Raw genomic sequence first — 27,944 nt, 5'->3', positions numbered from 1 at the left:
ACATTTAGCCCACTCACTCACCACACCATCTTCTGCCCACGACAGATGGAGTCCTGATGCCAAACTGCGCATGCTCGCTTTCAACGGCCCATCTTGGTATAAAAAGAGGAGAAGGACCCAACCCAAGTCCCAACTCCTCGTCTACTCGTCTCCCTGCAACACCACCACCAATCCTCCGTCGCCCTCGCCCGCTCCGCCGCGCGCCCCGTACCGACGGCGGCGACATGGCCGAGTACCGCCTCGGACTGCAGCTGCACGGCCACGCCGACGACGTAAGCCGCCGCTCCCCTCTCCCCCTTCCCCTCCCCGCTACACTCTTGCCACCGACTGCCCGTCTCCGTTTGCTTCCGCTCCAAGCTTGTGGCGATACCCTCGGTCTCGATCCGCCCGGCGCCCCGCTCCGAGGCCCCAGCCCTCGGCCCTGTAGGGGTTTCGGTTTCCGCACGCGGCGGGACCGCTGGGGCTTTTGATCCGTTAGCTTGTGGCGGATTCGTCCAGTGATTCGATCTAGCTTCGTTGCGTTCCTGCCTTCCTGGGTTTTGCCTCGGTCCGCTTGGTGCGTTCGCGGGAGTTGCCCGTGCATTGGAGGGATGTAGTTTACCTCCGGATGCTTAGTGTGAGTTCACCTTGTGGCAGTGGATTCTGTGGGTTTAGTGCAGGTGTAACGTCGAGGGGTTTGCCGGTCTAGGTGATCACTGTAGTTTGGGCTGTTTTTACTAGGTCATTATAAGCAGATTGGTGATTCAGTGATTGCCAGTTATTAATTTGTTTCACTGTTTCTGTGCAATTGTGCTTAATAGTATATATGTAATCAGGACAGAGAACATAGACTTCTGTTGTTCTGCTCGAAGTCCAATTCCACCATATGCTTGTCGTTGTACTGATTTAGGGTCCATCCTTGAATCACCACATTAGATTATTCAACAATTTATAGTTCAATCGTTTCTTTGTGATCATCCTTATTATTGTCAAAACTACCTTTTATCATTCTATATTATGTAATTTCATGGGTGCCTTATCATGTTTATTCTTCTACAGGTTCGTGGCATCTGCGTTTGTGGTGATGCTGGGATCGCAACATCGTCGAGGGACCATACCGTGAAGTTCTGGACCCGGAACCCAGAAAAGGAGAGTGAATATTTTCTCTCCAAGACACTTGCAGGACATTCGAGTTTTGTCGGCCCATTGGCTTGGATCCCTCCTTCAGACCGCTTTCCTGAAGGTGGAATCGTCTCTGGTGGTATGGATACATTTGTTTTCCTCTGGGATCTGCAAAAAGGAGAAGTTGTTGAGACAATGAAGGGGCACAATTCGCAAGTCACTGGACTCGCTGTAGACACTAACGGTGACATCATCTCTTCATCCATGGATTGGTAAACTCTCTTAGACAAGCATAATGCTAAATTCCTAATGCTACTTGTCCTTGTGGCATCTTTCCTTGGCTTGCTTGCTTATTCTGAGTTCATCCCCTGCTCGTGTGCTGTTAACTTAAAAAGTGCTAAGCTTGAAGCTGTGTATGGCGTATACAAAATATAAAAAAGCAGCATTCTATGTTGCTTCATTATCCAAGCACTTTTACTGATTACTTTGTGCTTGAAGTGTTTCTTCTAATGAGATGTCATAATTGATATCCAGTTTTTCTTACTATAGTGCCACTGTTCTACTTCACTGACATACACATTCTGCATGCAGTACTGTAAGACGCTGGAGAAATGGCAATGCTATAGAGGTTTGGGAAGCGCACAAGGTTGCAGTGCAAACTGTTCTAAAGCTGCCCACAGGGGAACTCTTTACTGGTAAAGCTTCTAATATATTTTGACATTGATGATTTATTGGTTCCTATGCATGTATTCTGTATTGGTGCAGTGCTATCCTGTAACTTGTTCATGTGATTTATCATTTCTTTTGTTATCTGGCATTTTGGCAACTGATACTAGCACTACATGGTTGTTATAATAAACAGTTCAACACTGTAATTTTGGGACCAAAATCATGCTGTGGTGGAAGTGGAGTTGCTTAGTTTGTACTCTCTCCGTCCCCAATTAAATCAACTTCTAGAGTTGTCCTAAGTTAAAATTTTGTAAGTTCGACCAAGTTTATAGGAAAGAATATGAACATCTATAATACCAAATAAGTACATTACGAACATATATTTCGTGGTGTATGTAATGATTCAAATTTTGTGTCATAAATATTGGTGTTCTTTTTTTTCTATAAATTGGGTCAAAGTCACAAAAGTTTGACTTAGAACAAGTCTAGAAGCTCTTTTATTTAGGGATGGAGGTAATACTTGCACTTGCTTTTCAAAAGCACATTTTTTTAAAGAAAAATTCTGGATGCACTATGTATGACCTCTGTTTTAGTGATGACATAATCCTTTTCTAAGAGTTATTGGCTCATCTAGATTCCATAACACGGTATTTTGCTTGGATGTTTTTTATCATAAATTTATGAACTAAATTTTCTAGTGATTGATTAACAATTTACATATTCACACTTTTTCATAGGTTCAAGTGATTCCACTATTAAGCTATGGAAAGGAAGGACTTGCTTACAGACGTTCTCAGGACATGCAGGTTTAGTTCTGATCCTTTTTGCTTTATTTCTACCGCAGAAAACATTGTTTAACAAGGTTGCGTGTTAAATGGTACTCCCTCCGTTCCAAATTATGTCGCTTTGACTTTTTTGGTTCATCCATTTTGCTATGTATCTAGACATATTATTATATCTAGGTGCATAGCAAAATGGATGTACCAAAAAAGTCAAAGCGACTTATAATTTGGAACGGAGGGAGTATCTCACATGGTGGTGTATAGAGCTTGCATTATATACAAACCTGACCTAATTTTATGTCACATGCAGATACTGTTAGATGTTTAGCCTCAATGCCAGGTCTAGGAATTCTTTCTGCCTCACATGACAGGTAAGTGAAAAAGAATACTGAATACCCATATAGACTCCTCATTCACTTATGCTCACCGTCTGCAGCAGAATGTTTCCTTGGGTTTGCTGAAAATGTTTTTGACCCAACCCTCAATCCTTTGCTCCCCATCTTTCAGTTTTAGGCATCGTCACTGCAGTTGCTCTGCTTCTTCACTGGTCATTATTTGTTCACACAATTACACATTATATTTTTGTTTGTTGCAGCACTATCAAGTTATGGGCATTGACAGGTCAGCCCCTGCTGGACATGATCGGGCATTCTTCTCTTGTATATTCTGTGGATGCACATTCTTCAGGTCTAATTGTTAGTGGCAGTGAGGATCGCTCTTTGAAGATATGGAAAGGTGATATATTTTGCATTCTATAAATGCATCAGCATTTCTCATGTTGAACTTGTACACATATTCTCTGAGCAATTCATGAAATCTTACTAAGTTAGGGTATGACCCGTTCTACAAACTTTCTTGTCTAAAGAAATGAAAAGTTGTGACTAACTGAATGTTAAACACTTCCCCTCTCTCTGCTTCTGTCCAGTATGCTGAAACTGAAACTTATATACTTACCTGCTGAACTTGTGCAGTAGAGAAGGAAAATTCTATCAGTAAAAACCAAACATATGTGTAGTACGGAAAGTTCTTGATGTACTTGCATTCTCTGATTTTTTGAGTAAAACAATGCAGATGGTGTCTGCATTCAAAGCATTGAACACCCGGGATGTATATGGGATGCTAAATTCTTGGGAAATGGAGATATTGTTACTGCTTGTTCTGATGGCACTACAAGGATATGGACAGCAGATTCTAACAGGTTCTGCAGTGATGAGGAACTTGCAGCTTATACAGATCTTATTTCTCAATACACACTTAGCAGGTTGGCATCTCCTGTTTCATAATTTATTTCTTTCTCTTCTGCAAGGTTTTGTCATTTCTTATAGAATAGAGTATTTGCTTATTTTGATACCAGTTGACCATGGTTTATGTACATTTACTCATGATACAATCATGAGAATCGTCATGTTATTTCTGAAAACTGGATCACTAGGATTATTCAGTCATCACCTTATATAGATAGTGACTGTGGTCTGTCTACTGTTGCTATTCTCTGAAAATTGGAGCCGTGGAATCATTCACACATTATATATTGCTTATTTCTTGCTTTTACAGAAAGACTGTTGGTGGACTCAAGTTGATGGATCTACCAGGGGTGGAGGCGCTGCAAGTTCCAGGTTATATATCACTTTTTTTTATCCTTATATTATTGACATGTAGATGACACCCAGGGCTAAATTATAGTCTGGTTCAATGGTTCTCAAATGGGCCCAATCTACATTTATATTTCAAAATATAATGTGAAAATTTTGTATTTTATTTCAACATATCTATCTTCTATAAATATTCAGAGCCTTCTTATAGTCTGTTGCCTTGATTATTGTTTAGCATGTAAGAATAGGGAGTAGTAGTGTGAAAGCTAATGTTCAGTGGAAGCTTGAATGATGTGGTGTTTAAGCTTAAGTAGCTCAAATTCTGTCTTTAGTGTGTTTCGATATATCTTTCCTTAGTAATTTTACCTTTTCTAACGTTTTGTTCGAGCAGGAAACTCTGATGGACAAACATTAATTGTTCGAGAAGGGGACAATGGTGTTGCATATTCATGGAATTCAGCAGAGTTAAAATGGGACAAAGTAAGCCCCTTTCTGCTTTAGACCTTTTTCAGTTTCGCATCATATTTACCCAAGTCTATGTCCCGATCACATAAGAGAATCTGCAGAGTTGAGGATTAGTGCAATATCTTGGTGGTTTTACATTTACTATTTTGTTTTTATAGAGTTGTTTAACTAGCAGGCCACTAGTTGTCTGATGATCATTCCCACGGCATAATTTAATCTCTTTTTTTTTTCCGCACCGGTCACAACCGAATTTCATTATGCTTGTAACAAAATTACAGAGTTCATAGAAGCATAATTTAATCTCTAGCTGTAAAGGTTTAAGTTCTTGACATAATTATTTGGGCTATTTTATCGCATTAAGATATAGTTATGCACTCTGGTAGCCATCTGTCCTTGACATGGTACTGCATTTATTTGTTTATACCCTTTAATTTCGAGTAAATCTAATCCCATTTTTTGCCCGGCCAAATTGCTAGATTGGTGAAGTTGTGGACGGACCTGGTGATGCTTCTCAAGGCCAGGTTCATGATGGTGTTCGGTACGATTTTGGTAAGTTGAGTTTAATTGTATGTGTTTTGCGCTAACCTTTTGTTTTCTTACGATATTCTAAAATTTCTGCAGTTTTTAATGTTGATATTGGAGATGGAGAACCTATACGAAAACTACCCTATAACCGTTCAGGTATATCACTTGTATTTCTATTTTCTGTGATTTTCTCTGCTTTTGGTTCTAGACTAGAGTAAACCAACTAGTAGAATGGTTCATATGCTTTGGTTTTATGTGATACATTTAAGTGTCCATACGTCATGATTCTTTGTCTTTTATATTCATGGACGTGAGAGTTTTTATTGTCAAGGTTATCTTATGCACCTGTTACATCCGTGTTTGTTTTCATTGTAGATGACCCCTACACAGTCGCGGACAAGTGGCTCCTGAAAGAAAATCTGCCTTTGACATATCGCCAACAGGTCGTAGAATTTATACTGCAGAATTCTGGCCAGAACAACTTTGTTCCAGATCCATCTTTTCGGGATCCCTATACTGGGGGTAAGCATGTTGATTTTTTTTTGCTACTGTTACATATTTGCCTGTCGGTTGCTACTGCTGACAACCAAACTTATTCTGTATATCAGCCAACGCATATGTACCTGGGCAACCATCTTCATCGAATGGTTTGTATTCACTATCCATGCCTAAATTTTGGAAATCAAGCTGGTCCCCCCCCCCCCCCCCCCCCATTTTCTTTGTATATTAAATTGGAATCCTTTTTTGGGGTATATCCTGAATCATGACGTAATACATACTTATTTTGCAGGTAATGCTCCGAAACCAACTTTCAAGCACATACCAAAGGTACTACTGATCTTCATGATTGTTACATATATTTATTTTGTAAATAACACTGATACTTGGACTTGAAACTCAGTTAAATTTCACTTGATCTGGGAAACTGAGTCGTATTGGTGAAGCTTACTTGCAAGTGTAAGAGTTTAGTGACAATGTCCGCTTTGCATCCCTTGATAGTGGTGGACACTTATTTCCTCCCTTGCCTTTTGTTGTTGTTAATAAGGTGTCCGCACACTTCAAAAGTTAATAACATGTGTTGCAGTAACCGTATGTTGGCTGCCAGAGGGCAGCTTGGCCAACAGGCCGCTTGGATTGTATTGCAAAAATGACTTAGGGATACAAAGATGCTAACCACTGCATATATAGGCAAGTGGTGTACCTACTTCTTAGCATATTCTAACTGCATAAAGCAGATGCTATGATTCCTACTTGGTTGCCAAGGCACCATGATCAACTTGGTTGCCAAGGAAACACATTACAGAGAATAGTAAATATCTTATAGCAGGTAACATGAAAAACAAGAACACTAGGCTAACTACTGACAATTCTCCCCTTTAGCCTTGTGGTCCTTGGAAGTGATATGCTTGAGCCCAATTCTTCCCCTCATCTCTTCAAATTTTGATCTTCCAAGAGACTTGGTTAGAATGTCAGCCAGCTGATTAGTGGTGGATATGTGATCAGCCTTGATACTTCCATCTTCCAAGCAGTTTCTAATGAAATGGTACTTGATTCTGATGTGTTTACTGCGCTCATGAAAGACTGGATTCTTGGCTAGAGCAAGTGCAGACTTACTGTCAACCTTCAGTTCAACCACTTCCACATTCCTTCCAAGGAGGTCTGCTAGCAACCTGGATAGCCAAATAGCTTGTTTTGCAGCTGTGGTAGTGGCAATGTACTCAGCTTCACAACTAGATAGAGCTACCACCTTCTGCTTCACAGACTGCCAGCATACAAGATTGCTTCCCAGGAAGAACAGAGTGCCACTAGTGCTTTTGCTGGTGTCAATGTCCCCAGCCAAGTCACTGTCGCAGTATCCAACAAACCTTGCTCTCCCTGGAGCTTTAGTGTAGTGAAGTCCGAATTCCAGAGTACCAGCCACATATCTCAGGATGCGCTTGATGGCAGCTTGGTGCTCTGCTGTTGGTCTTTCCATGAACCGACTGACAAAGCCAACTGAGAAGGCTAAGTCAGGTCTTGTGTGGACCAAGTATCGCAGGCTGCCCACCAATCTTCTGTATTGGGTAGGATCAACTTCTTCAGCCGTGCTCTGCCTGCTCAACCTCAGCCGTTCCTCCATTGGTGTATGGGCAGGGTTGCAGGCATCCATGCCTCCTAGCTCAAGGATCCTCTTGGCATAATGGGTCTGCCTCAGAGTGATCCCAGCTGAATCTTGATGTACTTCGACTCCCAGGTAGAAAGACAGAAGGCCGAGGTCGCTCATGTCGAAGACCTTCTTCATCTGAGCCTTGAAACCTTCTATGGCTTGAGTGCTGGCACCGGTGATGATCAAATCATCAACATAGACACCGATCAGCAGCAGCTCCTCCCCTGTTCCTCGCCTGTACATCGCAGCTTCATGGTCGCTTTGCTGGAAACCCATCTCCTTGAGGGTGGCATCCAGCTTGGCGTTCCAAGCTCGAGGAGCCTGCCGCAGGCCATACAGAGCCTTGCGCAGACGGTACACCATCTTCTCCTTCCCGGCGACGGTGAAGCCAGACGGCTGCTTCACATACACCTCCTCCTTGAGGTCGCCGTTGAGGAAAGCAGATTTGACGTCCATGTGGTGGACGCGCCATCCTTCTTGGGCTGCCAGCGCGAGGAGAACTCGGACGGATTCCATGCGCGCCACGGGAGCAAACGCGTCGTCGAAGTCGATCCCTTCCTGCTGGACGAAGCCCCGCGCCACCAAACGCGCCTTGTACTTGGTCACCGCGCCCCGCTCGTCCTTCTTGAGCTTGTAGACCCACTTCAGAGTGATGGGCCGATGACCGGGAGGAAGCTCCACAAGTTCCCAAGTGCAGTTCTGCTCAACTGCCTTGATCTCCTGCTCCATGGCGGCCTGCCAGGCAGGATCGCCTTCAGCCTCCGTGAAGTTGGCTGGCTCGCCGGCGTGCGTGAGATGAAGCTCGGCGAAGAGACGTGAAGCCGGCAGCGGTGTGGGTGCGTCCCCGATGATGTTGGGCATGGTACGGTACCGCAGCTGCTCGCCACCGTAGGAGGCATCAAGGCGATCGTCGTCGTCCTCGAGCGGTGACGCGAACTCAACTGGGTCCGCCTGCTCTGTTTCTGCTGCTGGTGAAGCAGAGGAAGCTGGTGAAGTAGAGGAAGCTTGTGGATCATGCTCCCCTGGAGCTGGTGACGGCGTGTGCGGCGGGGCTCCGTCTGTGTCGACTCCCCAGAACTCGATGTCGAAGTCACTGGAGGCGGAAGCAGACGTCCCGGCGGCCGAATTGGACCAATCCCAGCCGCGCCCTTCATCAAACACCACGTCGCGGCTCACCTTCACGCGTCCCGTCACCGGATCGAGGACCCGATAGGCCTTGGCGCCCTCGGCGTAGCCGATGAAGACCCCAGCCTTGCCGCGGTCGTCGAGCTTGCGCAGGTGTCCGAGCTCCCTTGTGTAGGCGACGCAGCCGAATGTACGCAGGTAGCTCACCGCCGGCGCTCGTCCATGCCAGGCTTCATGGGGGGTCTTGCCTTGCAAGCTTCTTGTTGGCGCGCGGTTGAGCAGATGCACCGCCGTCATTACCGCCTCCCCCCAGAATTTGGCCGGCATGGACCTCTGCTTCAGAAGCGCGCGCGCGGTCGCCACGACCGTCTGATTGCGCCGTTCCACAACACCGTTTTGCTGCGGTGAGTGTGGTGCAGAGTAGTGCCGCTTGACTCCTTCGGCGGCGAAGTACTGCGCTAGCTCGCCGACGGTGAACTCTCCTCCATTGTCGGTCCGCAGTACCTTGAGCTCACGGCCGGTCTCCTTCTCTGCTTCGGCCTTCACCCGCTTCACGGCATCCGCAGCAGCATCCTTGGTCGGCAGAAGCACCGCCCACATGAAGCGGGTGGCGTCGTCCACCATCAGCAAGAAGTAGCGGCGCCCTCCTGGCGTCGCCGGCGTCACCGGCCCACATAGGTCGCCGTGGACGAGGTCCAAGGGCGCCTGCGCGCGGTACTGCGCCTGCTGCGGAAATGGCTTGCGGCGGAGCTTGGTAGTGACGCAGGTGTCGCAGACTTGCTCCGCATGCTTGATCACCGGCATCCCCCTCACCATCTCCTTCTTGCCGAGCTGGTGCAGTGCCTTGAAGCTGAGATGCCCGTAGCGCTCATGCCACCTCCATGACTCGTCCTCTTTCGTGGCGGCAAGACATACCGGCCGCGCGGCCTCCAAGTGCAGGACGTACAACCGGCTGGGCCCGCGATGTACCTTGGCGAGAAGACGACTACGCCGGTCCCAGATGCGGAGCACTCCATGATCAATCTCCACCCTGGAGCCTCCTTCGTCGAGCTGCCCCAAACTCATGATCGAGTTCCGGAGCGCTGGGATGTAGAAGACGCCGTGGAGGACGCGCTGATCTCCGTTTTTGGCCTGGAAGACGATGGAGCCGGTCCCCTTGATTTCCACTCGAGACGAGTCGCCGAACCGCACCGTGCCGCGCGCCGTGGTGTCGAGCTCGGCGAAGAGCTCCCGGCGGCCGGTCATGTGATGCGTGGCCCCGCTGTCGAGGTACCATCCGTCGAGCGCCTCCTCGTTGGCGCTGGTGTTGAGGAAGACTCGCGCGCGCGGCTCGTTGATGTCGAGGGAGACCGTGGCCTTGGAGCAGACGGCTTCGTCCTTCTCGTCAAGCTTGAGGAAGCCGTGGGCGAAAAACAGAGCACCATCATCGTCCTCTGCTTCTGCGACGTGAGCAGCTCCGCCACGCCCTCCACCGCGCCTTCCTCCTCGATCACCTCCAACACGGTAGCCTCCTCCGCGTTGGTTGCCACCGCCACCACCGCGGTCACCACCACCACGGCGCGGCTGGCGGCAGTCGCGCGCCCAGTGGCCGCGATCACCACAGTTGAGGCAGGTGTCGTCGTTTACCCCGCGATCGTCGCCACCGCGATTTCCCTTCCCGCGCTGCTTCTTGCCGCCGCGTGGACGACGTCGTGGTTCCTTGCCCGACGCGGAAACGGCAGCCTCCTCCTTCTCCTTGGCACGCCACTGCTCCCTTGTCAGCAGCAGTCCACCGATGGCGGCCGGTTCCGCGTCCAACGCCTCCATGTCGTCCACCGTCTTCAAGCGTCCAGACACCTCCTCGATGGTGAGGTCCTGGAAGTCCAGAAGCGTCTCGATGGCGATCCGGAGCTGAGCGTACTTTGGCGGCACGGCGCGCAGGAGTCTCTCCACCGCGCGCTCTTCATCGATGTCGTTGTCGCCGTGGAGAAGAAGCTGCTGCTTCAGGGCCATCAAGCGAAGGGTGAAGTCCTCGATCTGCTCTCCTGGACGAAAGGCGAGCTTCTCCCAGTCGCTGCGGAGTCGCTGGAGCGTGGCGCGGCGCACTCGATCGACTCCGATTCGCGCGGCGGCGATGGAGTCCCAGGCCTCCTTGGCCGATCCCTTCTCGGACAGCGGCATCTGCATCTCCTGTGGCACGGCGGCGATGATCGCCTCCACCGTGCGCCTGTCCTCATGGTATGGCAGGTCCTGGTACTCGATCGCATCCCAGAGTTGCCGCGCCTGGAGCTTCAGCTTCATGATCGAGGCCCACTCATGGTAATTTGTCTTGTTGAGCATCGGCCAGGTGGAACTTGCGCCAGAGTCCTTGTACACGGTCTGGATCACCGGCGAGCGGCCCCTGGCCCGTCCGCGGCGGCGATCCTGATCCCGATCGGGCGACCGCGTCTGCCTGCGCTCGCGCTCCGGACTCCTCCGCGGAAACGGGCGGCGATCACGCGGCGGATCCTCCTCCACCAACTCTCGACGCAGAGCCGCGGCCGTGGCGGCTGCGTTCCGAGCTGCTGCTGCTGCGGCCTCCGCGGCCTGCTGCGCCTGCGCGGCTGCGGCCTCTGCCGCGGCCAGACGCTGCGCCCGGTGCTCGGCGGCGGCGGCTGCTGCTGCTGCTCTCTCTGCGGAGGTGGCCATGCTCTTCCCTATCTCTCAACCGGCTCTAGATACCAATTGTTGGCTGCCAGAGGGCAGCTTGGCCAACAGGCCGCTTGGATTGTATTGCAAAAATGACTTAGGGATACAAAGATGCTAACCACTGCATATATAGGCAAGTGGTGTACCTACTTCTTAGCATATTCTAACTGCATAAAGCAGATGCTATGATTCCTACTTGGTTGCCAAGGCACCATGATCAACTTGGTTGCCAAGGAAACACATTACAGAGAATAGTAAATATCTTATAGCAGGTAACATGAAAAACAAGAACACTAGGCTAACTACTGACACCGTACGTGTTTTTTAGTTACAAGAAGGTATTCTGGTAGATTCATAAAACTTTTAACAATATTGATATGGTAGTATAATATATGTATGCAAGAACTAATGGTCAAATTTTCTTGCCAAGTCAAACAAAGCCTTGTACAAAATAATAAAGGCAGTATAGGTCAAAATTGTGATCCAATCATCTGCCCGATCTTTTGTTGCAGTAGCTGATGATTAACGCATTTTTTATTTTTTTAAACCAAAAGCAAGTTGCCATTAAAATAATGTGATTTGTCTTACAAACTTTTTACAACTTAACCTGGAGTCTGCTTATTTGATTTGCAGAGTGGAATGCTGTCATTTGAGACAGCTCAGTTCGATGGAATCCTAAAGAAAGTTACAGAGTTTAATGCAAGACTTTCATCTGACTCGGTAATCTGAAAGCTTATTTCCTGGCGCTTTTTGTTTCGTCCAAAAATTAACATATCAATATTTCTTCTGGAAACCTAGAAAAAGTAGCTTTGTTTACATCATGAGGTCTTATGTTAATGAGTTTTCAGTAGTGGGATGAGTAACCTTTGTTCCTTGCACACTAATTGATTTGTCTTTAGAGCTGCACATGTGACGTGCACTGAAAAATATAATGTGTAGAAGTATGTTTAAAGAGAGAGGACATGGTCTTCCACTGGAGATGTGGAGGCGATGGGGATGGCACATGAGTAAATTATTCAAGTGAAGGGAATGGATTAAAGTTTGTTAGAAGTCTCAAACATGCATTAAGTAGGGTCAAGCTGATTAACATAGAATGCTAGTGTGAAGCATGAATAGCATATACTCCCTCCGTCCATTAGTCTCCCTCGTCTAAGCCTTGGGCCTAGAGACCAAGGAGCACCAACGGCCCACGTCCTTTGGATCACAGCGATTTACTCCAATTAATGTGCATGGCCGCATGCAACCAAGGAGCACCGATGGCCCACGTCCTCCGCTAAATCTCCGTTTAACACCGTACTGTGATCTCGCATGCTCCGCTAAATCTCCGTTTAACACCGTACCGTGATCCCGCGCATGCGAGACGGAGAAGGAAACGGGAAGGCGACGTAGTAATTTCACGCAATCCATCCGAGGAGTCGCGCGCGCTTGTGAGGCAACCGTATAACCAGGACCACCTCAGATGAAGTTTTTTTTTTTTGCTTAAACGAAGGAGACTAATGGACGGAGGGAGTATCTATTAACCTGAAGTAACCTTCTAAATTACTTACTGACTTGTTCCTTGTGCTTTTGGTATGTTGTGGACTAAACTAAGCTTGTGTGTTTCGAACACCTTTAGTTACACATTATTTACAATAGTTCATCTAAGATCTAGATCAAAGCGTTTAAATATGGCTGTTGTTGGACTTTGGTGGACCTCGACTAATGCTAACTGACAGTCTAGTAGGCGATACCTCGACTAATGTTAACTGACAGTCTAGAATCATAATCCTTTCCAAAAGAAAAGAAATTCATCAGAGATACCTCCACATGGTTTAATTTTAACTTATCTATATTCAGGAACAGAAACAATTATCTCTGTGTGAGGCGGAGATGTCAAGATTACCTGCCATAGTGAAAGTGTTGAAAGAGACATCATTTTATCACACAAGTAAGCTTGCAGATGCTGATATGGCATTGTTGGTAAAGATATTGAAGGCTTGGCCTCCACAAATGATGTTTCCAGGTATATATCCTCTTTGGACCATAAGAATAGTAAGCATGATAGTTCGATTAGCCTGTTGAATTGTCTTTGTAAAAAGAAGAAAAGGACTGTCCATTAATTTGTTAGAAACTCTTGGCTGGTGAGTGTTAGAACCTGTGGTTCAATCTTGTTGGGTAGTTTACAGCGAAAGTCCTTGATTATAGTTGCAACTGTGTCATTTCGATTATCATATGCTTATGCTACCTTCTTTTTCAGTGGTAAGTGGCTAAGTGGAATTAAATGCTGAAATTTGGATCTCTCTCATTTTGTAATTTTCATCATGTTATTTTGAACAAGTAATACCCACTAGTCGGGGAAAGAACTTGTAACTCCTTAAGCTCTTGGTCAAATAAACCACATAAAGAAAAGCTATATTTGTTAAATTTCTTGGCTGCCATTTATAAGCTTCATTTTGTACAGCCATGGTTTTCAGTCGATCTGAAAGGTGTCTTTCGACCTTGCAGTTATTGATTTTCTGAGAATGTTTGTGTTGCATCCTGATGGAGCTGCTTTACTTCTCAAGACCATCGAAACTGGAAATGGTAGGATTTTGGATACCCTTTGCTAATCCCCAGCCTTTCACATCTGAATTATCTGCAACTCTTCAAGCATAAATTGTTTATTTGTCTACACACTCTCTTAATCACTCGAATTAGCTCTTACTGAAAATCAAACAATATCTGTTGGTACTGAACAAAGCTTTGTTCCTCATGTTTGTCAGATATACTTTTGGAAACCTTTCGTAAAGCTGTTGCGCCGCCTGCACAGCCAGCAAATTTGCTTACAGTTCTTAAAGCTGTGACAAACTTGTTTGACAACTCATGCTTGCACCAGTGGTTGAGGATCCACTGCGCTGAGGTCAGTTGTCAAGTTAAATAATTCATTTTCTTTTGAGTTCCTTTTCTGTTGTGCATAAAAATATTAGCATGTTCTCTAGTCTTGCTTTTCTGGAGTGACAATTTTATTTCCTAATTTCAGATCATTGATTCCTTGTCTAACTGCAAGTCTTCGTTTAGCAAGAATGCACACTTGGCATATGCCACGCTTCTGTTGAAGTGAGTCTCAAGTTGAATTCTACCTATTTATGCATTGCAATTTTGCTTCTACAGCGTTAGAAAATGAAAAGAGCGTTCGAGATTGCTGAAGTCCCTTACATTTGCTGTGCAGCTATGCTGTTCTTTCAATTGAATCAAAGGATGAACAAAGTCAGGCACAAATTCTTTCTGCCACCCTTGAAGTGAGTTTTCCAGCCTACTGTATCCAGCCATTGCAATTTCCAGAGAAATCCCATCTCTTACATTTCTTGAACTTACAGATCGTTGAAGATGACACTCAAGATTTTGACTCAAAATACCGGGCACTTGTTGCAATTGGTTCTCTTGTATCCTTTTTCAACATTCCATTATTGCAGCATTTCATGCGTGTCAATTTTCTTGCTTCCATCATTTCTTCTAATTTTTCATGCTTTGGCATGTGTTGCCCTTAACCTAATTTACTCTAGATGCTCAAGGGCCTCGTGAAGTCCCTTGCTCTTGACCTCGATGTTAAGAGCGTCGCGAGCAGCGCGAAGTCTTCTATGGACACGAAGGTTGCAGAAGTTGGAGGTGATATCGAATCGCTAACAAGATGATAAGAGGTTTGCGTGCAGCTGGGTCATTTGGGACATTGCTCCTTCACTTGAGGCGCCACTGTGCATGACTTGAAACCGTGGGGCTGGGGTTCGCGTGGCAGGCCAATTCAGACGCCCTCCTGGACCTACCACGTTTTTTCCTTCCAAAAAACCACATTGGGTTATGATTACTGTTTGGGTGCTAGTGCTTAGATTTTGTAAATTGAATAGGTGGGCTAGTTGGCCTCGACAGAAGCCTTGAGCGAATGTGTACCTGGACGGTGACAGCCCAATAGGCATGCTCTATACTTTTACTTTAATAGTTGCATTCTTGTCACAAAATTCATATCACCCGGCTCCTTGAAGAATGATGAAGAGCCTGTTTTTATCTGGGCTCTACCGGTCTAGTTGTGCTGTGCATCTGCTGTGTTTCTTGTCATTGTGTTGTTTGAGCTCTCGGGACTCTAATTGCTAGTAGTGCAGTGTACGCTCGAGCTTTTTCCGTTGGTACATGGCGTGGCGCCACTGTAGTGCGACTGATACAGTAACTACTTGGAATGTTCATGGCCATCTTTTGGAAAATCATAAAGCTCCTGTCTTCGTATATTTGCCTGTTTTACCCATCATTTTGGAAAAAGTACGCAAGGGGCTTATGTTGAGTCTATGGTGTCTTAAAGCTAGAGTATTGTCAAGTAGGGTAGCAGTTTTCAGACTTTCCGATCATGCGGTTTGTAAATACATACAAGCTTTGTGTCGTGGCATTGTCAAGTTAGGAACTGAAGGGGCACGCAGCCTCAAGTCTTCTTTGGAAATAGTTTTTTAAAAAAAGTCTTCTTTGGAAATATACGAAGAAAACTGATTCAGGCTTTGTGATGTTGACAGCAGACGTCACTTTGTTCCAAAAAAAAAAAAAAAGAAGAAGAAGATGTTGACAGCTGACAAGCAGCAGTGTCCCAAAGTCCTTTGAGGTGCATGGTATGACTACGACTCGAATGTGTTTGTTGTGGCTGACGTGTGCCCTTCAAAATACAGCGTTGAATTCCCCAAGGATCTCTGCTAAATAGTTCATGTTGGCCTCAAGAGTTGGGGCCTGTTTAGTTACCACCCAAAATGCTAATTTTTTTAAGATTTTTCGTCACATCAAATCTTTGGACGCATACATGAAGTATTAAATATAAATAAAAAATAAAACTAATTACACAGTTTAGACGAAATTCACGAGACGAATCTTTTAAGCCTAATTAGACTATGATTGGACACTAATTGCCAAATAACAACGAAAACGCTATCGTGCTCATTTTGCCAAATTTTTCGGATCTAAACTGGGCCTTGGCAAATTGCAGCCCGAGACTCCGATAGCTAGATTTAATGAAGTTTTAATCAGAATGCAGAAGTTTGATCAAGTTCTACTCAATATGCTGAAACACTGCTTGAGCTACATTTTTCTTCTCGAGTTGACACTGAAGCGCATTGCCTCATTTATGTTTTCAAATTGCAAACAAAAACCAATGAGTGGAGTGGTAGGGTAGTGTCAAACAGAAATGAACAATTAAGTTGCATCTTGAATCTACTGCTGTTGGGTTCTCGTGCTCTTTCTGACGTACAGTTTAATAAGTGATGCCTATTTCAGTCACTGTTTGGCTAATGCTCGACTCGCCTGAACGGGACTGAAGGCAGTTGCTCTCGCGGAGAGATGCAAATCGTTGTGCCCTCTGCAGAACAGTTCAATTGTAAACGTGTCAACTAAAGGGCAAGAAATGACGCACACATAACAAAAAGGAAAAAAGAAAAAAAAAAGCAGGACACCGAACAAAAAGGAAAAAGAAAAACAAGCAGCACACGGAACAAAAAAGGGGAAAAAAAAAAGAGACGACTACTTCCATTGCCGGGATTTGAACCCGGGTCGCCTGGGTGAAAGCCAGGTATCCTAACCGGACTAGACGACAATGGATTTGATGCATAGAGAACCACATAATAACTTATTATCTTTATTAACACTGTTGTTGGGTCGTGCCTGCCAGCAGCTTTACCATGTGCTCCAGCTCGAGCATCTCTCAGTCTCAACACACCAGACACCAGCAGCATTCGTCACCTACTCGCCGGAGCAGGGATGGCCCTCTCGGTCAAATAATCAAACAAAAGGTGGCGTGGCATCGTCACCAAGTCCATCCATTATTCCATTTCAACGACCAACTTTTCATTCAAAAAGAGAAAGAAATGCAAGATGGGAGAATAAAATCCATCAACTTTATTTGTGCGTCCTTCGGCCCGGCCGAGACTGAAAAAGTGCTCCGTCCGTCGGTAGAGGAAGTGTCGTGTTCGGCTGATATATAGGCGTGACTGATTTAATAGTGTTCTGTGAGAAAGAATAAGTTGAAATATCCTGACTAGACTGAAAAGTAGTTCAAATGAACTAGGCCCATTGGAGGAGCTCCCTCTTTCCACAAAAAGTAGGGGTAGAAGTAGAAACGATCTGAAGAAAGCTCCTTCACTGTCAATTGCACATTTCTCTGTTAATAAAAACGAAAATGATATGCTATCATTGAAACGTAATGTCAAAAACGATACCATATGGTAGAATCTAACAAAACGATATCATATACGATATAAACACGTCAACTTTGGTGTACTAGTATTTTTTTTATATAACTATGGTCAAACTTCAAATCGTTTGACTGATTAAAAAGTAGGAATCGCATTCTCTCGTGGATAGAGGAAGTATTTTTTAAGACACATCAGTGATGAAGCGAAATAATCTAAGGGCATATTTGATCCGCTAACACTAATAGTTGGCTAGTTAATTATTAGCAGGGACCGTATATGATCCGTCTACTAATACATAGTTGGCACCTATTGGTATCTATTAGCAGCCTTAAAACATGCTAATGAAACTAATAGGCAGTTTTCTAGCTAATAGTTAGTTGGTCTGTTAGCATGTTTGTTTGAATCCACTAGTATGTATACTAGTTTTAGTTGTTAACTATTAGTATTAAATATTAATAGATTCAACAAGCCTTAAATATCTCTCAAAGAGACAATATAGTGGTAAAACAATGTTAGTATATCTTTCTTTGTGGAACGAAGCTACGGACTAAAATGTTAGCATACTAGGTTAAGCTTACCATTTCACCTCGATTTTGGAACCAAAAGAGCTCAATTCTAGGGATTCAAGTTTGAAACCAAAGAACTCAATTTTAAGGATAAATCTGCTCTTAGAGTGCATTTGGTTTGAGGATAAGTTTAGATGGGAAATAACGGTCCATAGTTTTTGGGATAAGATACAAACGTATCACAATAAATAAACTGCTTGCAAGATAAATCATTTCAATGTTTGTTAAAAGAAAGAAAAAGCAATTAATGCTTCTATCCATGTCAGTAAGCACCGGTAAACTTGTGCAAAAAAAAAAAAAGCACCAGTAAACAAATTTGGAGGAGCTCATCCGTCAGTTTTTGCTCAACTTAGCTCAACGAGCGTATTAAGGAATATTCTTCCAACATGGTTATCCCTGTCCAACATGTCCCTAAGCCAAACGCGTCAAAAACATATATGGACCGCCATCTCCTATCCATGTTCATCTAACCAACCAAACACATTCACTCAGGAGTAGTAAGGGCCCGTTGGATCCACTAGTGCTAGCCTACTAACTATTAGCTGAGGCCGTTTAAATCCGCTACTTATATGTTGCTGATAAGTGATTGGTACGTAATTAGCGTCTATTAGTAACTTTAAACTTGTTAGGGGATGTTTAGATTGGCCTGCTAAAGTTTAGATGACTAATTTTAGTCCCATTTGGTCAATTTTTACCTAAATATTATGACTAAATGAGACTACAAGGTCATTAGTCAATTAGTCATCAAGGGGTTGCTAAATGTGACTAAAGCCCAGACTGCCTCACCTTTTAGTCACTTTGAATCTAAACACCCTGACTAAAAGGGATTAAAGGACTCTTTTAGTCCACCCAACTAAACAGGAGTGGCTAAAGTTTAACAACTAGTTTAGCTACCTAAATTTTAGCGGCTTCAATCTAAATAGAGCCTTAGTAGAACTAATTAGTTAGCACCTCTAGTTGATCTACTAGTGATTCTATTTGAACTCAGTAGCACTGATTTTAACTGCCAGCTATTATTCAAATAGGCCCTAAATAGCACACGTTGCCCTGGTCGTGTGACGTGGCAAAAAACTAGACACCACCTCGAAACGGAGCGGTGGCACGGAAAGACGGCAAACGAGTCCAGTGCACGCTTTTTCACATCCTTCACTTGCTTCGAATCCCAAGAAATTTTAACAACAAAAATGTTTTGTCGCGTGATAAGACTCAAATTTTAAAAAATAGAAAACCCTTCAATACGATATTGGATGAAGATAATTTTTATATGTAAATTGTAGACATCGATGAGATCTACAACTTTGTAGTTTTGAGTTTTTTCATTTGAGGACGTTAAGATGCTCGAAAAAACAATATAAAATTTCGGCACCATATTTTGTCGCGTGAACGATGTCGGATGAAGATAATTTTTATATGTAAATTGTAGACTTCGATGAGATCTACAACTTTATGGTTTTTAGTTTTTTCATTTGAGGACGTTAAGATGCTTGAAAAAATAATATAAAATTTCGACGCCTCCCAAAAATACCAAAAGTTACTGTTCACCCGCAAAACGCTCAAAAGGTCGAAAGTTGAACGGTTTCTAAGAGTTGGAAGGTCAAAGATATCCGGTTTTAAAGTTCGAGGTTGAAATCTGGACTTTGGTGAAAGTTGGAGGGTGTAAATTAAACTTTACCCTTTTTTAAAAAAGGTGTGATTTAGTTATATATCGAGGAAGCATTAGAAAGGTACAAAAATCTAATACGAGAATCGTCACGAAATACTACTACTTGTCTTTTGAAATAAAAAAGCATTACGGATTAAAATTTGTAGGTTCCGGCAGGCAGCAGTCAAAGCAAGCGCAGCGCCCCCAGATTCGAGAAACCAAAACCCTGCCAGGCTGCCACGCTGCACGCACACCACGGAAAACATGGACTCTGACGTGTGGGCCCGGCGCTTCGGCACGGTAAACTAGGGCCCTCGGGTGGAGAAAGCTGCAGTAAAAATCTTTGGTTCTCCATGCGAGGACTGACTGACACTCGACTCGAGTGAATCGGAGTCGCAGCGGCGTGCCCGGACGAGAGCTTGTCGCAGGCGAATCCGAGATAAAGGCATCTCCATTGGTGGTTCGTATGATTACTGATTTGTTTATGTAGGAGAAATTACTGGCTGATTCATGTAAATAGTGGGCTCCCCAGCCGAACAAGCGCGGAGCAAAGACGCCGGAAGCGACACGCCCCGGTACTCTGCTGCTTGCTTCTACAGTCCTCTGGCCCCTGCTTCTGCTGCAGTGCTGCTACGATGGCGATGCAACACGGCCACCAGTAGCCGCTGCCTGCCCCTGCCCCTGCCGGCTGCCGCAGCACGCAACGGGAAACGGGGGTGTGTGTGGAAGCTAGCTAGTCACTCGCTCACTCTTTGTGGGTCTGTGTGCGAGTGCGAAAGGGGGAGGAGGGTAGAAGGAAAAAAAAAGAAGCTCAAAAGAAGATGAGATCTTGAGGAGGACGAAGAGCAGGGCAGGAGGCGGCATGATGGCGGCCGCGGTGTGCTACCGGGCTAAAGGGGGAGCACCACTGATTGCTGATGGGGAAAAGGAGGTGCAGGTGGTGGTGGAGATGGGATGGATGCGTTCATGCCCGCCGCGCCTAGCTTCACTGCTTACCTGCCCTCGCCTCTGCTAGTCTGCTGCGCTCTCTGCTTTCTCTTCACCGCTCCTCCTCCTCGCTTGCCCCCGCCAGCTCTCCAAGGAGGGAGAGACGAAGGAGTGGTGCGGCTTTGATTGTGAGTGAAGCCTCCTCCCCTCGGCCTCTCCTTTTCCTTGATTGATTGACGAGCCGAGCCGGAATGTGATGCGAGAGAGGTAATTCTTGGTCATCTTCGTCCGAAAAAAGAATGCTTCTTGTCCGCCTGTTCTCTTTGCCTTTACCTATGTGCTAGTGATGTTCGAATTTGCTAATTGTCTGCTGATATTGGTGAGCGGAGCCGGAATTTTTTACTTTAGTGTCTTAATTTGGAAGAGAGGGGGTGGGGAATGTACCCAATTTGGTGGCATGATATTGGGCATTTGTGTCCGTTCAAGAGTGAGGTTCAGTTGGTTCATGCTCCCGTGGCTGTACTGATTGTTTTATACTCCTACTGTTTTCAGTGCCCCCTGCTTCGAATTTGCTAGCTTGCTAGGGTTTAAATAGAGATCCAGACTAGTCTTGTTTGTTCAAAGGTTGCAGGCTCCAATTGTTGAGCAGTAGGAAATCTAGAGGACCTGAATGCTGCAACTGCAATGCTGCTTTCTTGTTTCTTAATGGGCATTCTTGTTTTTATGTGGTATAATTTTGTGATGTTCTAGTAGTTCTTGATTTTGATTTGGTGCCTTTATTTGAAAGAGAGGGGGTGGGGAATGTGGGATTGTAATTTAGAGTAGCTTTTGGTTCGGTTTTGTGCAAATTTGATTGAATATTGGACATTTTTGTCCATTCAATAGTGAGGTTTCAGTATGTTATTGGTTCCTGCTCTTGTGGTTCTACTAATTGTTTTATACTGTTTTCAGTGCTTCTGATTCGAATTTGCTAACTTGCTATGGATAGGATAGAGATCCGAACTATTTTTGTTTGGTCAAAGGTTGCAGGCTCCAATTATTGAACGCTAGGAAATCTAGACAACCTGAACGCTGCAATGCTTTCTTGTTCCTTAATTCGCATTCTTGGCTATATACAGTACATCCTAAATTCCTAATTCATTCTTTTGCTTCAGGTGTGCACATTAGCACCACTCACAAATCACAACTAAACCTCTGAAGACCAAATAACCGTTTCAGTTAGCAATCTCTGAAGGAAGATACAGGCTTGTTCATAAGATAGTCATGGCAGAGTTCAAGATTGGTAGGCTGGATGGCCAGCCACCAAGGATCAGAAATGTGCCCATTGCCGTCACCCCGGAAGGATTCTGGTGCTGTCCATCACAGGCCGCGCTTCAGAAGACAGCAAAGAGCCCAAACCAGCAGGGCAGACCTAGAGGGGGAGCATCCCCTGCACCATCAAAGGCGTCCTCGGTTCAGAGGGCACCAACCATTTCTTCAGAGAAGAGAGCACAGTCCACTCCTACTAGGTCTAGAACCAATTCAGATGAGCAAGTATGCCCTCCAGCAGATGCTGTTGCTGCCCCTGATCCACCGAAGGTAGTACCTGCACCGGCACCCGAGAAACGACCAAAGCAACATAAGATGTTGGTCGGATTTGGGCAGCTTGGCACGAGTGATCTGAAGGTTGTGCTGCATGGCAAGGAAGGGGTAGCTGTGAAGATGATTGTTCACAAGAACATCCTTGCTGAAAATAGTACCTTTTTTGCCGATAGAATCTCGAGGCAGTCTCTGGTGGCATGCATTGAGGTGTCAGATTGTGAGGATGTGGAGATTTATGTCGAGACTGTTGGGTTGATGTACTGCAAGGATGTCAAGCAGAGGCTTATCAAGCAAACTGTTCCACGAGTTCTGCGAATCTTGAAGGTTTCTCCTGCCACAGTTTCCTAATTTGCCAATTTTGTGTTTGATTTTTTCTTTTTGCCAATGTCTTCATTACTTCGTATGCTATATAAATATCGGTGTTTCGAGTTACCACCGACGAGTAAATTTCTAATATTACGCGTCTGGCTCGGATGGTGTGCTTAGAGGACATGGGGTTTATACTGGTTCGGACAGAAAGTCCATACGTCCAGTTCGTCGCTGCTGCTCGTGTTACTAGCACTGAAAGTTTGTAGTAGGGGGTACAAACGGGCGAGAGAGGGAAATGATCTCAAGTCTCTGGTGAAAGGAGTGAACGGGTGTTGAGAGCTCGATTGCTTCTTAGCCGAGTGCTTGTGTCGTGCTTCTTGTGTCGATCTCGATTGATCGATTTTAATCGGATCGGGCCCCGTTCATGAGACGCCCTGCTTTCCCTTTTATAGGCCAAGGGAAAGCACGGGTTACAACGGAAGAGAAGAAGAACGAGAAAGAGGAAAGCTTCTAGGATCGCCGGATCCTTCTTCTCCTTCATGCGGGTCACGCCGACCCCTGTAGATGTCAACAGGGACAGCTCCACGTCGTGGCCCTGTCCATCACTGGCGCCACGCGCAGGCGTCGTCTGCCGGTCATGGCGTTCCATCCCGTCCCGGCGGACGTCGTGGTGAACTGACGCGCCTGTCATCGATCGTACGAGGGTTAGGCGGAACAGCACCGGCACGTCCGACGCTGTTCTTGATGTGAACCCTCTGGTATGGCCCGTCATGGCCACGAGTTACATCGAGGGGTGCCAGTCTCTTCCCTGATGTCAGAGTCTTGACCCACGCCCATACGCCTAGACCTGGAGTCGTTGGCGGTGGTATGGGTCTCTGTTGAGCGAGACGGAGTGCGAACCCAAGGGGTCGGGCAAGACGGAGCCCGCACCCACGGCATCGGGCGAGGCGGAGCCTGCCCCCAGAGGGTCGGGCGAGGCGGAGATCGTGGCCTCGGGGTCGGGCGAGGCGGAGATCGCGGCCTCGAGGTCGGACAAGGCGGAGATCGCGGCCTCGAGATCGGACGAGGCGGAGCCCGCCCTATTGGTCGGGCGAGGCAGAGCCCACGGCCTCGGGGTCGGGCGAGGCGGAGCCCTCCCACAGAGGTCGGGTGAGGCGTAGCCCTTCCTCAGAGGTCGGGCGAGGCGGAGCCTGCGCGCCTGGGGTCGGTTGGAGCTATAGTCGCGCTCTTGACTGCTCGGATGAATCAATGTTGATGACCATTAGCTCCTCCTCTTCGGGTACCCTAGTATTGGTCCCCGACAATAAATTTGTCCTTATGCATAATCTATATTATTCACAATGTTGAACAATTGAGCATGCATGAACTGTGGTGGTTCAAAACAATTACTAAGATTAAACTGATGTATTACCAACTCCTCTAAGATCTAACTAGGGATGTTTAAACTGCAGCTTAATTTGTACGGCAGATTCTATTTCTTTTTTTTTTTTTTAAAAACACCACCACCAGAGCCCTGACACTGGAAAAAAATATTGCCATTTTATAAGAAAAAAACTATCATTGCTTTCTTTTGCTTAAAAAATGTTTACCGCCAGTCAATGCTTTGGTAAATTAGACACTACTCCGATGGTTTGGTTTGCCACTTGGTCATATGGTCATACATCATCTTATTTTTAACCCTAGGTACATTGAACATTTTATTGATATTATATAGCATCTAGGTGCATAAGCTAAAAGGTGTCTATTCCCCGAGATGTTCTTGCTTAAAAATTTCAAACTTTAGGGACTTTTAGTGATTCCAAACCACAAATTTTAATTCCTTGTATGCTAACTGAAACTTTACTGATTCACACATTGTTTAGTGGAACTATAGCCTTGAAAAATTGTGATTCTGATTAGATCCAGATGAATATGTTTCTATATCTTTTTTAATGCAGTTTCTATGTCTATTTCATGCTATCGCATTTTAGGACCACTGATTATATTTATTCATATTCTTATGATACATCATCGCAATAGAGCGTGACAAACAATTTGTAATCTACAACTTATCATAAATCATCTTGAAATTCTGTCAATGGACAGTTGGTCAGTCACAATTTAGGTAGGCTGATCAGTCTCGATTTAGGTAGTGTTCCATGCATTTTCTATATTGAATTAATAGGTGTGAAACAAGTTCTCTGAATCTGATCTAGAGCATGATTGTCTACAACAACAACAACAACAAAGCCTTTAAGTCCCAAACAAGTTGGGGTACGCTAGAGTTGAAACCCAGCAGAAGCAATTAAGGTTCAGGCTAGAGCATGATTGTCTGAAAATGGCTATTTAAGATTTTTTTCGAATGAGTTAGGAATGATCAACTGGATTTTGTAAGGTAAATTTTACTTCTTAACATGCATATCCTTTTCTATTTTAGTGTGTATGCATTTTAACATTTTGTTCTGTCTGTAGGTCGCAGAATCACTAGGCTTCCGTGCATGCATCATGTCATGCTTAGATTACCTGGAAGCGGTTCCTTGGGTCGGCGATGAGGAAGAAAACGTTGTGTCGTCCATCCGACAGCTGCACGATGAGGATCACAGAGCTAACCCCTTGCTAAGGAGAGTGACATCTGACGTCCTAACAAATCCGCCAAACGACACTCTTGCGCATATCATTGACCTGGTGCTGAAGAGCAGCGAGGACAGAGGCCGCCGCGAGATGAAATCTCTGGTCCTGAAGCTTTTCAAGGAGAACAGCAACGTCTGCACCAATGGTTCTTCAGCAGACTCCTCCTGTATCATGACCTTGTACAGCTATTTCCAGAACTGCCTGGATTCCCTGCTGGCATTGTCTCGCCAAGCTTCTGATCCAGAAGAGCTCGTGGGTGAAGAATCTTCAGGCAGCAAGGAACAGACGTTCAGAAAGATCGCTCTGGAAGGTGATAACCTCCTCTGGCTAGCCGAGATCCTATCAGACAGGAACGCAGCAGATGAACTGACGGTCATCTGGGCCAGCCAGGCGGAGCTGGCCGAGCTGCACCCCAAGATACCGGTGATGCACCGCCACCTCGTGAGCTGCGTGACGGCGAGGCTGCTGGTGGCGATCGGGAAAGGCGAGGCGCTGCCGTCCAAGGAGACGCGACGGAGGCTGCTTGACGTGTGGCTGCAGCCGCTGATGGACGACTACAGGTGGCTGCAGCACGGGTGCCGGTGGTTCGACCGCGCCGTGGTGGAGGACGGCATCGGGCAGGCCATCCTGACGCTGCCGCTGGAGGACCAGCAGGCCGTGCTGCTCGCGTGGCTCGGTCGGTTCCTCAAGGCCGGAGATGGGTGCCCCAACCTGCAGAGGGCGTTCGAGGTCTGGTGGAGGCGGACCTTCGTCAGGCCGTACGCTGAGCTGCAGCCCGGGAGCTCGTCGTCGCGGTCGGGGCGCCACTGATGATCGTCCAGCGATTGCTTAGAATAACAGTCCATGCATGATGGTGGTTGCGGCTTGCAGCTCACAATGCTGCAACAATTTCTTGCAAGTTTCAGTAGTAGGAGACTTCAGTTTCAGTTAGGAGATGCTGGGGAAGAGAGAGCAGCAGAGTGTAGGTTCACTAGTGGCAATTTGTAACTGAGGTTAGTTTTGTTGGTTGTGCTTCTGTTGTTGTAATGCTTTGGGGTCGATGTGAAAAAACCTGTCTTGATTTCTTGGTACAGGAATCAACCTCCTGTGATTTCTACTGCTGGGCTAGTGAGTTTGTGTGAGTGATGTGAACTCAGCTCAGCTGTAAAAACTCCCAACAGATGTAACTTGTGCGCCATCACTAGTTGCGGTTTTTTCTGAGGTACTCCTACGTAGTATATATGTATATATATGAATGTCTTCAAGCCAGGTTGAAAAGTATCGTTCGCTGATTCGTTGTGAGAGGAAAACATTAATGTTGATGAACAGGCTTGAATTGAAATGTGTGAGTTTTAGCGACACAGATCGGCAGAGGTAGGAATAGGCTTGGGGAAGCAGTAAGAAGCAGGATGAACGAGCGCGCAAGGTGGGAGAGAACAGAGGTCTGATTAGTTCGGGTTCTGTTTTGGTAAATTCTTGTTACCCTCTTTCTCCCCTTACTCTCTTTAATACATCGGCGTTGCCGATGCGCGATTCGCACAGGCGTAGCTTGTCTAAGCCTACGAATCACGCCCACTGATCAGAGCACTCGGACGCCTGACGCGGACGCTCCATTTCATCCCTGGCGCACCAGACTCCTTCCGTGCCGGACCAGCTACAGTCATTCCCGATTCAGGTTCACCTTCAGGCGTTGGGTCTTCAGTAGCGTTAACAATGAGTGGCTCATGGCCATAGACGATCTGCCCACCGTTGCAAGCACCAGCAGCCAGCAGGTGCATGCAGCTATGGTGGCAAAGTTTGCACACTGTTGTCCTATAATACTGATTACAGTTGCGTGCTATGCAAATCCCCACCTGAAGAATCAGTGCTACATTTGTTTCTAGCTTGCCCTTTTGCATTACTCAGTCGGATGATCCCTTCGCCACTCTTCAAGATTTCAAAGCCCAGCTTCATTTGCCTTTCTTCATGGAAATCTTAATCACAATGATCTGTTCGCAATGATCTAGATCTTCAGAGATATTCAGCCCTCTGTGCAGAGATGAAGGGCAATCTTCAAGGAGTTCGCTCAAGTTATTCTTAGAGCGAAGGCAGCTTATCAAGCTCTCATTAGTCAATGGCCTGTGAATCACGTCGGTGTGTCACCATGCTTGGCGCGCCGGCCTCAGCAGATTGGAAGGGCGCAAATACTCTGCATCCGTACGTATGCATACTATGCATGCACTGTACATAGTGCTGCTGCTGCTATTACCAATACCGTGTCGTTCAGCCAGGCAGCCACTTTGAAATGCGCTGGCCGTTCTGATGAATCTCCTGTGGTGCAATGCAACTGTGCAGTGCAAGCGATGCAGAGGCTCCCTCGCTCCCTTCCCTGGCGTCCAGAATTCGATGGCATTCAAAAAGTCTGTCGCCGACTCTGTCTGCACTGCACACGCGCATTCACTCCGTTGCGTCCAGGAGCTAGGCCACGTTTAGATTGAAAGTTTTTTCAACCTGATGAATAGTACCATTTTCGTTTTATTTGATAAATATTGTCCAATCGTGGACCAACTAGGCTCAAAAGATTCATCTCATGATTTCCAACTAAACTGTGTAATTAGTTATTTTTTTTACCTACATTTAATACTCCATGCAAGCGGCTAAAAATTGATGTGATGGAGAGAGAGTGAAAAAACTTGGAATTTTGAAGGAAATTAAACAAGGCCCTACTACAGGTTTGGTGAAGACGCCATGAATGAATCGGCCGGCACTGGCAGGCATGCAGATGCAGGGGTGACTCCACTCCATTGGTATCTTCTGCACGACTCCATTGGGGCAGTGCAGTCTGCAATGCAGGCCGCCTGCCTCAAGGAAGCAACCCGTGCATGGCTCTTGGCTGCACCTGTTGTGTCTCGGTGTCTAGGCTAGCAGAGTGTGTTCGAAATTTGAGATGAGTTGGGAACACATGTGGAGCAAGAGCAACAGACTAGGGCCGTGTTTAGATGCCACCAAAATTCCAAGTTTTTTCACTCTCTCCATCACATCAATTTTTAGCCGCTTGCATGGAGTATTAAATGTAGGTAAAAAAATAACTAATTACACAGTTTAG

General features: G+C 45.9%; 2 protein-coding genes and 1 non-coding gene across 5 annotated transcripts; 2 read left to right on the top strand and 1 right to left on the bottom strand.

Annotated features, from left to right (window-relative positions):
• The first annotated feature begins 141 nt into the window (after positions 1–141).
• On the top strand, positions 142–15,108 carry LOC136541272 (uncharacterized). 2 transcript variants are annotated; one of them, XM_066533087.1, is made up of 22 exons: positions 142–272; positions 1,039–1,373; positions 1,693–1,796; positions 2,508–2,576; positions 2,863–2,923; positions 3,148–3,287; positions 3,624–3,813; positions 4,107–4,168; positions 4,536–4,624; positions 5,086–5,158; positions 5,231–5,290; positions 5,510–5,656; positions 5,743–5,781; positions 5,925–5,962; positions 11,706–11,792; positions 12,915–13,074; positions 13,557–13,634; positions 13,814–13,950; positions 14,071–14,147; positions 14,260–14,329; positions 14,408–14,473; positions 14,594–15,108. In XM_066533087.1, exons 1-22 carry the CDS (start codon positions 225–227, stop codon positions 14,720–14,722), a joined length of 2,259 nt encoding a protein of 752 aa, XP_066389184.1. In that variant the 5' UTR covers positions 142–224; the 3' UTR covers positions 14,723–15,108. The 2 variants fall into 2 exon arrangements, with proteins under 2 accessions (XP_066389184.1, XP_066389183.1); XM_066533086.1 differs by having other exon boundaries at positions 12,909–13,074.
• Positions 15,109–16,578: 1,470 nt separating this feature from the next.
• Positions 16,579–16,652, bottom strand: TRNAE-UUC (transfer RNA glutamic acid (anticodon UUC)). Its single transcript has one exon. It is a non-coding gene; the product is annotated as a tRNA-Glu (tRNA).
• Positions 16,653–20,003: 3,351 nt separating this feature from the next.
• Positions 20,004–26,117, top strand: LOC136544802 (BTB/POZ domain-containing protein At3g50780-like). 2 transcript variants are annotated; one of them, XM_066536871.1, is made up of 3 exons: positions 20,004–20,568; positions 21,535–22,285; positions 24,722–26,117. In XM_066536871.1, exons 2-3 carry the CDS (start codon positions 21,644–21,646, stop codon positions 25,688–25,690), a joined length of 1,611 nt encoding a protein of 536 aa, XP_066392968.1. In that variant the 5' UTR covers positions 20,004–20,568; positions 21,535–21,643; the 3' UTR covers positions 25,691–26,117. The 2 variants fall into 2 exon arrangements, with proteins under 2 accessions (XP_066392968.1, XP_066392967.1); XM_066536870.1 differs by having other exon boundaries at positions 20,004–20,647.
• Positions 26,118–27,944: the final 1,827 nt, after the last annotated feature.

Source organism: Miscanthus floridulus, chromosome 3 (assembly GCF_019320115.1).
Source record: "Miscanthus floridulus cultivar M001 chromosome 3, ASM1932011v1, whole genome shotgun sequence".
NCBI lineage: Eukaryota > Viridiplantae > Streptophyta > Magnoliopsida > Poales > Poaceae > Miscanthus > Miscanthus floridulus.
Note: the sequence above shows the minus strand (reverse complement) of the source record. Positions and strands in the feature narration are given on the sequence as shown.